Raw genomic sequence first — 13,452 nt, 5'->3', positions numbered from 1 at the left:
AGAGCAGGAGGACCAGCAGAAGCAATCCAGGAAGAATATGAGACGATGGCTCAACCTTAAGAAATAGACATCAAATGAGAAGTAAACTGACCATCTCCATAAAACCCAGAAACCTCACCTGCCTTCCTATGCACAGACACAAAACCTGAATCCTTGACAAATATAGACTGATGTAGCTGATGGGAAGCTTTCATTCAGAACGCATACTTGTAAGAAGAACAACCACAATAGATCAGCCCAGCAAGTCTGTTTCAATGAATTCATGTATTGTGGTAATACAGATAAATGTGCAAGGCCACTCCAAGAGAGTGCACGGTGCTAAAAAAAAAAACCCTAATTTTTTAAAAGTTTGGAAAAAAATAATAGAATTATTTAAAGGTAGGGTAGGAGATTTTGAAAACTCAGTGAGAGTCAGCCAGATTTTGAAAGTAAACACACGCCCCTTTTTCTAGGAGTTCACCCAGAAGCCACGCCTCCCAACCAGTCTGTGACTTCGGCCATCATGCACGTACCTCTCTGGTGCACGCAGAGCAGGAAGAGAGGGACAACCAGCCAACTATAAGCGTAGGGGCGCCTCGTAGGATTGGTTGATGTTTTTAGCATTTTATAGCTTCCACAGATGATTCATATTCTTCGTTTCAAACTAATCGGTTGCTATCGGATTGTAAAGAGAAGTTACACTAATTTAACAAAAAGTGCATCAGAATGAAATCTCCTACCCTACCTTTAAAGGTATAATGTTACTAATGCTCATACTTTTGAATCATCTGAGGGCTTAGCCTCTTATGACATCACACGGGGCACATTCTGGGGAAAAATAAATAAATTAGTAGCCTGTGCCACAGAATTTGTCAGTAGCTCACTGTTATTTGACTTATTTTTTTTGAAAAAATATATTTTTCTTAAAAAAAAAACATTTTTTTAATTTTTTTTACTTAGTTTAACCACACGGCTACAAGTCACATTATGCCTCTTGATGCTGAATTAACGTTTTTGGTGAGTTTCTGAGTAAAAAAATCAACATAATGGTCTAACATGTTTATTTTGTTTTGGGATTCTTCAGTGTTTCTGTGTTTTCAAACAAACACACACAGGGCACAGGCAGCGTGCTAGTCACATTACAGTAACTTCATTTTTTGGCATTCCCCTTGCAGCTGTTCTTTACAAGTCGGATCTTGAATAGCGGGACACGTTGGCCGTTTCTTTTGGTGTTCAGTTAGAAGCTCCATGAAGAGGCTTCTCTGTGTGTGCGTGTGCTTGTGTGTCTGTGGTTGGAGAGAATCAAAAACACAGATATATGTCATGATGTGACTCCTCATTCCTACACAGCGCTCACACTTTTCTCACCCAGTTAGTATTTCCCTCACAGTTTCTTTCTTGCCCTCTATTTGCCTTTCTTCTTCCTTCTCCCTAAGTCATTTCCTGTGTGGTCCCGAGCACTTCTCTGCTTACTTTCATCTCACATGAAGAGCTAATGAGTTTGATTGCATCACCCACAGAGTCATTTGTCAAAACTTTAGGATTAAAAAACAGACTTTGATCGTTTAAGCAAAACTCCCAAAAGGAAGAAGTTGTCTGTGGAAAAATAATGAACGTCTTTGCTGCTGCTGCTGCTGTGAAGCACCTATAAAACTTTCTGTTGCATTAGTTTTTTTATGGTATGTCATCCATGAAGAACATCAGCTCAGGCCGGCTGCACACAATCCCACCAAGGATCAGCATGTGGTAAGAGGCCAAACAATGTTCAGCGTGTGATATCACGTTTAGACAACACAGAGTCGGAGCAGGTGCAGAGCCACAAGCCAGCAGATTGCAGCGAGTTTAACACTTTCACAGTCATTTTCACAAAGTCAGGGGAGGTCTGGTGACGCGCAGCGACAATGAGAGGCGCAACTGAGAGGATTAAAAGAAAAAAGGAATGAACACTTTATGGTTAAATGATTGTCTCATCAGTAACCAAACTCATCATGTCAAACCTTAAATCCAATGCTTAGTTTAAAACTGAAAATGTGGTTGTGGCCTGAAGAACAGTTTACAGTTTGGTGTCAGCTGTGTTAATCCATGGACCAAGCCTGTGTTGTGTCAGCAGGATCTGATATTCATTTTCTCTGGCTGATTACATCAGGTGCTTCCTGAACTGAGTTCCACCTGGCTGTGACCCCTGCTGGCCCAACTGTGTATTTAAAGCCTCTAACCAGCCCCTAGAGGCAGTTACACATGGGCTTCATTTCTCAGCCCTGGAGGTTCCTGTTTGAGAGGGACAGACCTAGAGTTGCTGGATCACTCGAATAGATTGACTCCATTGCTAAAACTTCATTTAAAAAACTGCAGTTCCTCTCCATGGCCTCTGGGGGCTGCCTCAAAAAGCGAGTCCCATAGACCTACATGTTAAAATGTCCAACTTTACAACAAACTATTTTTACTATTGCCTTCCTCCACCTATTTGCCTTCCTCCACCTATTTGCCTGTATTTGGACTAACCAGGAGTTTAGACAGACTCTGACTGAATTTTTAGAGCCTTTCATTGAGTCTCGCTTGTATGAGATTGTCAAAGTTGGTTTTTGTGTTTCTAGAGATTTTCAAATCACTGTGATTTAAAACATCTGCACACATCAGTGCTACAGCTCATCTCTGCAGGCTGTAGTCTGTGTTCATGTTTTGTTGCTCTGCATTTGTTGCTGTGTTTGTTTGTTGGTCTATCCAGTTGTGTCCAGAGGCCTTTGGTCTGCACATTTTTGATAACAGGCCTTGAAAATTCAAAATAAACCGAGAAGTTCGGACTAATTTCAGTGGAAACAATTCTTCTTCTAGTGACTTCTTTCATGTCATAGAGCGAAAGTCATCTCAGGACTTTGTCTTTGTTTATTTCTGAATGTGGTTTAATTGGTTCATCTGACAAATCTGCAGAAATGATCTGATGTCAACATAAGAAGAATTCCCAGGTTTCCAGCTCCTTGTAGAGTCCACGCCACAAAGAACTCTGCCTGACTGAAGAGCAAAGTGTGAGCTGTGGTGGTCTTTTTGTGCGCATACTCTGTTGCACATGCTCTGCGAAGTGGATGTGTGTGCTGATTGTGTTAGTGGAGAAACACAGGGAAACAAAGCATTCTGGTCTCACTGGCGGTTGGAGGGGTTTGTTGTGTGTGTGTGGGTTTTTATTTAGGTGTGCACACATGTATGTGTTTGTGCCCCAAAGCTCTTTGTGCCTTTTTGATGGACTCAGCCTTTGTTGCCACTCTACATGTCACATGCACATGCACATGCACCAGCACACAAACACACACACACACACACACACACACCTGAAAACTGCTTAAACTATTAACAGGACGTTTCAATTATATTCCTAATCTAATCTAGTCTAATCAACCCTTGAAGTACAATCTATGATTTTATGGAGACCACAGTACAGTCCTGGGCACATCCAGACTGGTGATTTAAAAATAACTAAATAAATAAATCCAATAGCCCCCCTAAGAGAAAATCTGAAGACACCCAGTGTGTGAACTTATAACCAATAATCATGAAAAAAAAATCTAATTTTCCGCACTAAACATGTCCTCACGATCCATAGTGTCCTCACAAGACTGGTAAACTGCCTGCAGTCAATCCTCACAAGCGCAGCTAAACCAGACCACACACCCTCACACATGCAGGCAGCCACCATTGGCTCTGCAAAGAGGATCCCCTCCTGTCCCCATCCTTTCTTGCCTGCAGCTGCTGGCCGGCCTGTCAGTTCCCAGGCATCAAGCCATCAGAGCTGACGCCTCCTCACGCCACCAAGTGGTAATCACCTGTCCTGCACCTTTCACCAGCAGGAACCACATCCTCAGACATCACATGTTTATAGCTTCACCACTGGGAGGTATTGTGTATGCTGTGTTATGGATTATACTGTAGATATGTATTTATTCACTTGCTGCTTGAAAGTTTGTGAACCTTTTGAAATGTTCTATATTTCTGCATAATTAAGTCCCAAAAGGAAAAAAATGGTCCAATGTTATATGTAAGTGGCAAAAGTATGTGAACCTCAAGGATTAACAGATAATTTGAAGGGCAGATTAGAATCCATCTGTTCAGAGGTGTTTTCAATCAATGGGAGATGTCAGTGAGTTCCTGTTTTACTTCCGCATGTGAAGATCAACAAAGATTACTCCAAACACAAGTCATGTAATAGGCTGCAAGGTTACAAAGGAATCCAGGGGTAAGCTCTGTGCAGCTAAAGGCCTCGCTCCCATTGGCTGATGTTAATGTTGATGAATCCACCATCAATCAGAGACAACAGCAACCACGTGTCATTTTACAATTCATTAATGTTCTGAAATAGTTAGTGTAAGTCCATATTCAAATGGAGATCATGTGAGGAAACCTTTAAACATCTCATCTTGTAGCTGTTATACCTCACAGACACCTTTAGTTGCTGTGGTTGCTGCACAAGGTCATACTGTAGCCACACAGATATGTAATGTTGGATCATTTTCCTGATCAAATATTTCTGTTTCTGTGTTTCTTTCTGTTTGGGTTCTATTTTTTTCTACTTTCTGGATGTTTTTGGTCATATTTATGCAGAAATATAAAAAATCTTCAGGGTCACAAACCTTCCAGCAGCACTGTGTATAGAAGATAATGAATAGCCACAGTGGTCTGTGACCTTTCAAGTTCAGGTTTAGTGTCATATATATGTAAAAGTGTGTGTGCATTGTGCGTACAGTCAGAAATCCAGTTCATGAGCAACCATTTAAGGATTAGTTTTCTGCCTCTGACATGAAGTAAAGGGAGGCCGGGCAGGTGAAGGGCTGAGGGAAAGGGAGCCAAGGCTCGGCGGCGGGGGGGCTGTTCACTTCATTGACTAATTGTGGTCCGAGGTCATCCAGGTCCAGACCTCATTAAGGGAATTGTCATGGGAACATTCAGGCTCTGAGCTGTTGTCATGTCACCTGCCTTCTTGTCATTGGAAAACAGTGACCGCTTGAAGTTTCCCAGGTCACACAGTTCAACACAAAGCAGCAAACATTAGCCTGTAATTGACATGCACACATCTGACGTCTGTGGACTGGAGGCGTTTTAAAGGCAGGTACATCATCTCAGCCAGTAACTCTTTTGATCATCTTTGAACGTCTTCTCTTTCCTCGCCGACACCCACCCTCTGCTTTTTAATTTGTATTCGCAGGGGGGTTCTTTGCTGTTTGAGGCTACATAGATGAGAATTGGGGGGGATATGGGGGATCTCTCTCAGGCAGCTTGAGGTATCAATCAGGTGCTGATGTTACTCTGATGCAACGCTCCAGCCTATGGAGTAGGGTTATGTCTGGACGCTGCCGAGCGGCTTCAACCTGCGAGCAGCCGAAGTAGTTAGCAATTATTGTCTGACACACGATGCTGTGAACAAGAGAGCAGTGTGTTGTTTGATGCGGTATTAATGAGGTTTCTCTCACAGACACGATCCTTTTAAAAGCTCTGTTTTGTATTTTAGAGTGAGGCGTCATTCCTGACATTGAGCACTAGGAGGTGCTCCATATTTTATCACACACTAAGCTGTGTGGCCTATATTCACCGACAATACATCACAAACTAAGGAAGCAAAGATGCTAGAAATCACACACTTTACACTTTACATGTATTTATTCATGCTTACTGTCATTCAAAGCAGTGAGCAGATTAACAGCACACAGGCGTGTTCCATTTTGATGCGTTCTACATTCAAGAGTGCAATTATTTAGTATAAATAGAATAAAATATCTGAATTTTAAGGAATATAACTTCTCTTTAGAAATCTGAGTACGAAGTTCAGCATTTACATGAAGCAGAATTTATACAGAAGAAGACATTCATCAGATCGGCAGGCGCACAGCGTTGGTCCCAAAACCCAGAAATAAAAAGGTCCTGTTTGCTCTCAATATAAATATCTGTATATATATATATTTATATATATATATTAAAAATTAAGCTACACTTTGGACTGTGAGTGTGCAGTCAGCCCGAGGATAATAATATTCACAGCAAGAAAATATTACAGTACTTTAAGGATGGGCTGATTATCCCAGAATAAGGAGCAGGCTTGCTTTGAGTCAGCTCTTATTGAATTTCTTTTCCAGCAATAAGCCTGAAATGCAAAATAAACAGTTTGAAAAAGAAAAAAGCTGTTTAGCCAGTAGGACAAAAAATTAAAGTAAAAAAAAAAAAAAAAGAACAGAAAGTCAACTGAATCATAAATGACTCCACAACCCTGCTGAGAGGTGAAAAGGCGCTACGGGCTGAAAGGCTGACTAGTCGGTTTTCTTGCAGCCTGTTGTGACTGCGTTCTCTGACGCCTCTTTGGCTTTGGGCGAGCTGTTTCGTCCCCTGACAGCAGAGTCCGTGACGTGCTGCTGCCCTGATGTCGATCCGTTCCCGCTGGACTCTTTGGTTGCGGCGGGAGCAGTCGGCTTGTTGGTGGTTGTGCCGTTATCGATACATGCTTGCTTTACCTCCTCAGTGAGGGCGGCGTAAGGCGAGTGGCCGGTGAAGAGCGTCTTGTAAAGGGCTGACTCGATGGGGGCGAAGGGCGAGGTAGAGGATCCCGTCAGCATCATCCTCGACTGAAACACACAACAGACATTTGGGAAAATGTGAGTGAATATGAGGGAGGCATGATGTAATGAATCACTTTAAACTAACTACAACATCATTTTACATCTATTATGAAACACAAGTACTGAAGTGCATGAAGAACTAGAACTACCATAATAAGAAACAAATAAACCAAGAAAATGTCACAAAATATTATAATTAAGAAAAAAAATAGAGATTAATTTGGCAGTGGCTCAGTGGTAGAGCAGGGTTGTCCAATAACCGGAAGGTTGGTGGTTCGATCCCAACTCCTCCCTAGTCATTGTTGTGTGTCCTTGGGCAAGGCACTTTACCCGCATTGCCTCCAGTGCACTCACTGGTGTGGTGCGCCTTGCTGGTCATTGTATGACACTGCTTGGCAGCAGCCTTAAAAACAACAAACAATTTCCATCTGGGATTATTAAAGTATCTAAAATAAAAAAATAAATAATTGAGTAACTGACGATGAAAGAGCTCAGGAAAGCTGAGAAAAATCATTATTACTGCAGCTTGAACACATCCTCCTGTGTAAAAATAGACCTAATCAAATGACATACAGAGGATGGCGCTGGAAAAGATGTTTGCTCTGCATGCCTACAGCAGCCTATTTGTCATTTTTAATGGAAAGCTGACTGACTATGTCCTGGCGTGTGATATAAATAGGTGACACGTTAGTTTATCATTTTCTTTAGGGATAAGAGGATAACATCAAGACGAACACAAAACCATAATAATAATAATAAACAGCAGTTTTGGACACAACTCTGAAATCTGACGAAATGGTTCGCCGTTAATTTGACAGATCAGAGTCAGAGGGAGCAAACGGAACGAGAGTTGAAAGAAGACGTGGTAGATTTATCTGTGCCTCAGTCAAGAGCACAAGTTTCCCAGAGAAGAGAAGAGAAGGCTGGATGATGCAAGCTGATGAAAATGATGCAAAAGCCCCAACCCTACGGGTAATACTGAGCTAATGTGAGTCACCACGGCGAAAAACTTCAAAAAAGCAAAAGGGAGAAAGGTCATTTAGAAGACAAGATGTCACAGATTTGGTGGGAAAACATTCACACACATGAGTTATGATCCAAAACTTGATATATAAAAACGGTGTTTACATTTTTGTATTCTCTTGGTATTTTACCAACCAACCTTCCTCTGTTTGTATGTGAAGCACTGCAACCTTTGAGGAACAGCATTCTTGGTCATAGTGTCAGGTTTGAACTACACCAGACTGACCTTGTTGACAACGGTAAAGACGGTGTAAACCAGCATCAGGTGGTGCTTCTGGAGAGGCAGGTAGTGGGTCTGCTGCAGAGCAAACAGCACCGCCCCTATCAGGGTGATCTTTGTGGGACTTAACAGACATGCAATGAAAGAAGATCAGTTATGATCTCATAATTTGTGACAAAATAAAAAAACACAGATGGATGATGAGGATGGCAACATTAATAAACCAAACTGGAGGCACATTTAAGGTCCTCCACTTTTGTTTTTGTTTTTTTTACAGGAAAACTTTGACATTTTGGGAAACTCTCATCTTCACTTTGAGATTAAAACTTCAAAAACCAGAAGAAGCTAATTAGCTAAATTAGCATAAAGGCTGGAAACAGCTTGCCTGCTCCATCTAACAATAAAAACCCCTTCAGACATGCTCTGCTTTTTATTAATCTGACAGCATGTGAGCACATCGCTTTCATGTGTCACCTTAATGGGCACCCCGTCACTTTTTTTTATAAAAGCTGCAAATGCAGTCATACTACGTGGGACTGTTTGAGTGTGAGTCTGCACAGCATGCAGCCACATTAACTGATATTCATGCACTAGAGAAAACTTTCAGGCAGCAGCCAGGGAAGCAGAAGGCCCAAGAACAAACTTCCATGCACACACTGTGGCTCTAATCTGAGTTACCACTATGAGAGTGATGAAACCAGCATGTCTTACCTCATCTTAAATTCCCAAAATGTCAAAAAGAAATCCTTAAATTTCACATTACACTTACAACACACACAAATAACACAACAATGAGCATTCAGATAACACTAAATGATGGATGTGACATCACAGAGTCCGATAAAAGACTTACTAAGACATTTTGAGGAGCTCGTTGGACTCAGGCTTCCAAACTCCTCGAACAAGCTGCTCAAAATTACTTATCAGGCCACCTCCAGCACCTGCAGAGAGAGAGAGAGAGACATGCAGGTTATACACATCAATGTGTCGAAAAAAAAACCTTCTTGTGGGCACTCGTGATCTCACTCTCACCTCTAGCCCAGCCGATGGCGATCATGACCAGCAGGCTGTCTTTGTACTTGCTTTGTGCCTGGGTGACGCCTCCCAGCACCTTCCATGTCCTGGTCACTTCCTTCATTCCTGACAGCACCAGCCTGAGGGGCAGCAGTGCTGCACAGGAGTACAGCAGGTCCATGGGACAGTAAAACACCAGGTACCTGTAGAGACACATAAGGCTTGTGTTACACACTCAGCTACGTGTACTCCTCAGGATGTGCTAATACCCGATCCTACCAGCAGAGGGAGGTGTACACTTTTATTTGTAAGAAGGCTGTAATATTACATGTGACCAGAAGAGGGAGCCAAAGGCTTGGTTTTCAGAGAGAGGAACTTCACAATAACCTCTCTGTGTAATCTTTCACATTTGATGCTCCCAAAAAAAGGATAATGACTTATTTGTGTGTTTTTTCGGAGCTGCCACAGTCTGGGTATGGGATATTTACCAGATGACTGAAGCAAGCAGGACACTGGTGCTGTTAGACAAAGGTGCCACCGTTGGCTCGGCCAGCATGATCCCAGACAGCACTGCTCCGCCAAAACAGAAGAGCATGGAGCTGAACCAGCAGGCTAAGGGGCTGACTCTGGAAACCTCGAGAGCTCCTGCACAAGCACAGAAAGATATGTATCAGCATGGACACCGTGGGGGGTGGCCTTATAGTAGGCATTCCTACACGGTCTAAACACTCTCATGTGTTTTAGTATCACCACAATGAAAACTTGTACCTCGACTAGACCTGACTCGTTGCAGAAACCAGTCGGTTTCTCTTCCTGTCTTTCAGCATTAACCAGTTTTAGGAGGAACAAAAAGTGGAATGTCTGTTATTCACAGCTACAGGACTTTGCACCTGGGTTTAAGTGCAGAGCAGAGGTGCGGCCTTTACAGGTTACTGATAATAATCAGCAGCTTACTGTGTTCTGTGCACCTTTCCTTGGGCTTCTTATTTCCAGGTGCACTTAAGTCCAGCAGGACATGCATATTTAATCTCACACAGGTAGCTGTAAGTCAACCCTACAACCACCTGCTCTGACTCACCGCGGCCACACAAACTGGTAATCTGAGGATTACAGACAGATTATAGCCTCCTGGAGAGAGATCGGTAGACCAGGAGGATTTGTAGCTTGGTCTGCCTCCTCCTCTGCAGAGTGTCTTGGACTCTTGGACTTTGTTGTACAATATAAGTCAAAAACTATAGACACTCGCTTGCATGTTCATGCAGTCTGATAATCTGATGTTGTGGTTAAGAAGCATCTGCAGCAGTTTCAGAGAGGGATGAGTGGTTAAGAACATGTCTTCAGCTTGACTCTGTGGCTGTCTGTAGCATCCTCTTCTCCTGTGATAGCTTGTTTACAGTCTCACTCAGTTTTGGTGCTTTTTTATCTCACCGCAGTAACAGCGCTCAGACAGTAAACACTGTCATAACATTTAGTTCCAGAGCAAACCGCCCCGCTGCAGTCAGTGTCTGAGGCCGGCCGGCCAGACACCAGCTGAAACAAGCACATCAACACAACAAACGTCCACAAAAAAACAGGCATCATTTACATCTTCTGCCTGCTCTCCACACCTTAACCCAGAGCACCACGTCTCCTAGCTTTGCACTGGAGGGAAGGCACATTTCCAAGTCAAATTACAGTAAAAAACCAACACAGCTGTAACGTGTCATACTGAGCTGGCTGTATATTCTGTCTCTCTCTTGTTTTACAGCAGGAAGTAGGCTCAGTTCTCCCAGGACCTAAAACAAACCAGGGACACTTCCATTTTAGGAAACCTTGTGAAGTCATTCTGAATGAGTGATTTGATTACCGTAAAACTTCAAATAATAGCCAGGGCCTTTATTTGCCTAAATTCCAAAATTCTCCCTGCTTATATTTGGGGCAGGCCTTTAATTATTCTGGCGAAAAAGCCATCCAGAACTAGCTGAAAAGTTCTCCGCATCCCTTCCATCATTTCTTTAGCCTTGTGTCTCCATGACAACGTCACACGTCGGCATAAATTGTTGTTTTTTCTTATGTTATGTTTTTTATAGTTATATATTTGCTTCTTACCTTATGATAAAATCAGACCCGGCTTATAATTGAGGCCGGCCTTTATATGTCCAAATCCATAATCGGACCGGGCCTGTAAACGGGACTGGCGTCAGTTCGGGACTCTGCCATTATTTGAAGTTTTACGGTATTTACATAGACACAAAGGAAAGAAGCCTCCCTCTTCCTCTTCTCTTATAAAGCTCAATGTATTCGTAGGTTCCCTCCATCCTTCTGTTCGGAGTCAGCCTCTCTTATTATGTCACCCTTCTTCTTTTCCATTAGGGCGGCACCAAATAATCAAAAGAATTATCTCTGGTTATTTTTGGAGGATTTTGAGAGGACCCGCTGACGGACATATAAACACTGCTCCTCTTTTATGTCCTTCTATGTCCTCCTGCTTCCTATACAGTCCACACACAGCCGTGTTTACAGCTGTGCTTAAAATACCTCCACACAATCCATGTGTAGAGAGTGGATGTAGACGACCTGTTTGCGTCTTGAGCAGTGGACTCTTATTTTGAAAGCACTGCAGACCACAAAGGGAGGATTTCACACAGGAAAGAGAACAGATTGGTTAACGACATTCCTTTCCTTTTTGGGGAAAAGAAGAAGTGCAGCCGGTCCCCTGAGTGTTTTGTGACTTCCATTCAGTCTTTTCTTGTGCAGCTTGTTGTTAAACTTCACTCGTCCTCGAGCTTTAAATCAGTGACCACACATTTTTCCATCAGATAAAACAAATCTCCCACTGTGTGTGTGTGTGAGCCAGTTTCGCATACTGTTTCTCCTGCTTTTTACTGTTTGTGTATCTTTAGCTGGGGACAGATCGATGGGAGGAGAGGACAAAGGGTTGAAGGGTCAATGCAGCTCAAATACTTTGCAAGGCAAGTTCCAAAATAGCCTGTAGATGCACAGCAGTGAGACTACAATGGGCGGTGTGAGAGTGTGTGTGTGTGAAAGTCCACCTGTCACTATCTCTGTGACATAACTTGGCTCTGGGCCTTTTTTTGAGCTGGTACAATCGGCTGAGACTGTTTGTTTGTGTTGCACATTTGGGGCCCCCAACATGTAAACTTTGTGTCTCCATGGTGATGATAATCACTTCTGGTTAGCTTCTTAGCGATAGCAGCTAAAAATCGATCCGAAACCATTTGCTCTGCAGATATCGCAGGTAACCATTGAACTAGTTGGCGTCGCAAGTGTGAAATGCCTCCATACAGCTGACTCTGCGGCTCACTCCATGTTGTCACTCTGTGTGTTTGTTGTGACACCAGTCTGCCAGCTTGCTTGCTTGCTTGTGTGCTGGATCTGCACCTTTATCCCACACTTGAGCCAGAAATGTAGTCATTATTAGGGATGCAATCTGATACTGATGTTGGATCTGCATCCATATTGTTGCAAAGGCACACATCCATACCAAACACGTGATCAATTTATGAATTAGGATCCTTTTCTGCAGCTGAACAAAGCTTCACTTACGTGACACAAACTATAGTTTGCATGCAGGCGTTGTGTGTGTGAGGCCCTGTACTTCAGCCAGGGGTGTGTCTGACTTTCTGTGAATTAGTTGTAATTTATCAACTGGGTTAGCTTATTTTTAACCCTTTATAATCTGAGACAATACCAATCACAACAAAGAGATTAGCTGATGATTAGGTTTGACTGCATCAGTTAAACTGATCACTACTTTCTTTGATCTGCACGCAGCATTTTCAAGAAATAATTGTAAAATACAATAAGCTGCTTTCCCTGTGACAGTGCATGACATTGAAGTGACCACCTACAGCTCCTCTGTGCTGCATTCAGGTCAGCAAAACTGATCTAAACTGTTGCTCAAAGCTATAAGTCTCTTACCCGGCTGCTCCCTCAGAGCCATGGTGGACACGATATAGTGCGCCATGTCAAAGTACGGAAACATGGATAAGTTCGCCAGTCCGTGGGACAGTTCGTCCAGGCGCAGCGCCTCCAGCACATCCATCATCTTAAACCTCACACAGAACAGGCAGCTGTTCTACTTCACCCTACTGAGGGCTTGGAGAAGTGGAGAAAAGGCACCGGGGCCAACTCAGAGCATCAGGACGAGGACTCGGTCTTCATCCACCGCCTGTCAACTGTGACACCAGCCGGTGGCGCAGAGCAGCTGGAGGAGGAGACGCTTCTGCTGCCGTGGACTTTTAAGGGATCGCGTCTCGTCGCTGGGCAACAGGTCTGCACTGACAGAGGACGCTCCTCTTCATCATCATCACCATTATCTTCACTGTCATCATCATCATCATCAGTGTAGTGTTACCCCTGGAAGGAGTGCATAGACGGAATTCCTGTTTCGTGTTCCGCCATGCCAGTGATGTGGCAGGCGGAGCTAGAGTGGCTTTGTGATTGGAGGAAGGAGAGCCACGCTGACCAATCACGTGTCAGCGTGTGGCTCTGCGAGGTGATACAAGCAAACAGAGCGCCCGTACACAAACCTGTAGCTTCCTCTTTCTGCTGCTACAATACCTGCAGTGAGTCCAAAACAGTACAACTATACTGAGCTAAAGAGAATTTATTTTAATTTAT

At 43.2% G+C, this 13,452-nt stretch overlaps 1 protein-coding gene across 2 annotated transcripts; it reads right to left on the bottom strand.

Moving 5' to 3' along the window:
* Positions 1 to 5,603: 5,603 nt before the first annotated feature.
* On the bottom strand, positions 5,604 to 13,243 carry tmem38b (transmembrane protein 38B). 2 transcript variants are annotated; one of them, XM_028418478.1, is made up of 6 exons: positions 12,751 to 13,243; positions 9,318 to 9,474; positions 8,848 to 9,032; positions 8,669 to 8,756; positions 7,822 to 7,939; positions 5,604 to 6,578 (listed from the first exon to the last, which is right to left on the bottom strand). In XM_028418478.1, the coding sequence occupies exons 1-6, from the start codon at positions 12,875 to 12,877 to the stop codon at positions 6,267 to 6,269; spliced, it is 987 nt and encodes a 328-aa protein (XP_028274279.1). In that variant the 5' UTR covers positions 12,878 to 13,243; the 3' UTR covers positions 5,604 to 6,266. The 2 variants fall into 2 exon arrangements, with proteins under 2 accessions (XP_028274279.1, XP_028274280.1); XM_028418479.1 differs by lacking the exon at positions 12,751 to 13,243 and adding an exon at positions 10,918 to 12,028.
* Between the last annotated feature and the right edge of the window lie 209 nt (positions 13,244 to 13,452).

This window comes from Parambassis ranga, chromosome 12 (assembly GCF_900634625.1).
Source record: "Parambassis ranga chromosome 12, fParRan2.1, whole genome shotgun sequence".
NCBI classification, from domain to species: domain Eukaryota; kingdom Metazoa; phylum Chordata; class Actinopteri; family Ambassidae; genus Parambassis; species Parambassis ranga.
This window is presented reverse-complemented; position numbering and strand designations above follow the sequence as displayed.

What these genes read in the sequence shown, in the direction of transcription:
- tmem38b (XM_028418478.1), bottom strand. Translation starts at nt 12,877, where the DNA reads ATGATGGATGTGCTGGAGGCGCTGCGCCTGGACGAACTGTCCCACGGA. An exon ending in GGCTCTGAGGGAGCAGCCGG is followed by an intron (nt 9,475 to 12,750) that starts GTAAGAGACTTA and finishes GTGCTTGTGCAG; the next exon opens with GAGCTCTCGAGGTTTCCAGA. An exon ending in TCTTTACCGTTGTCAACAAG is followed by an intron (nt 6,579 to 7,821) that starts GTCAGTCTGGTG and finishes TGTGTGTTTCAG; the next exon opens with TCGAGGATGATGCTGACGGG.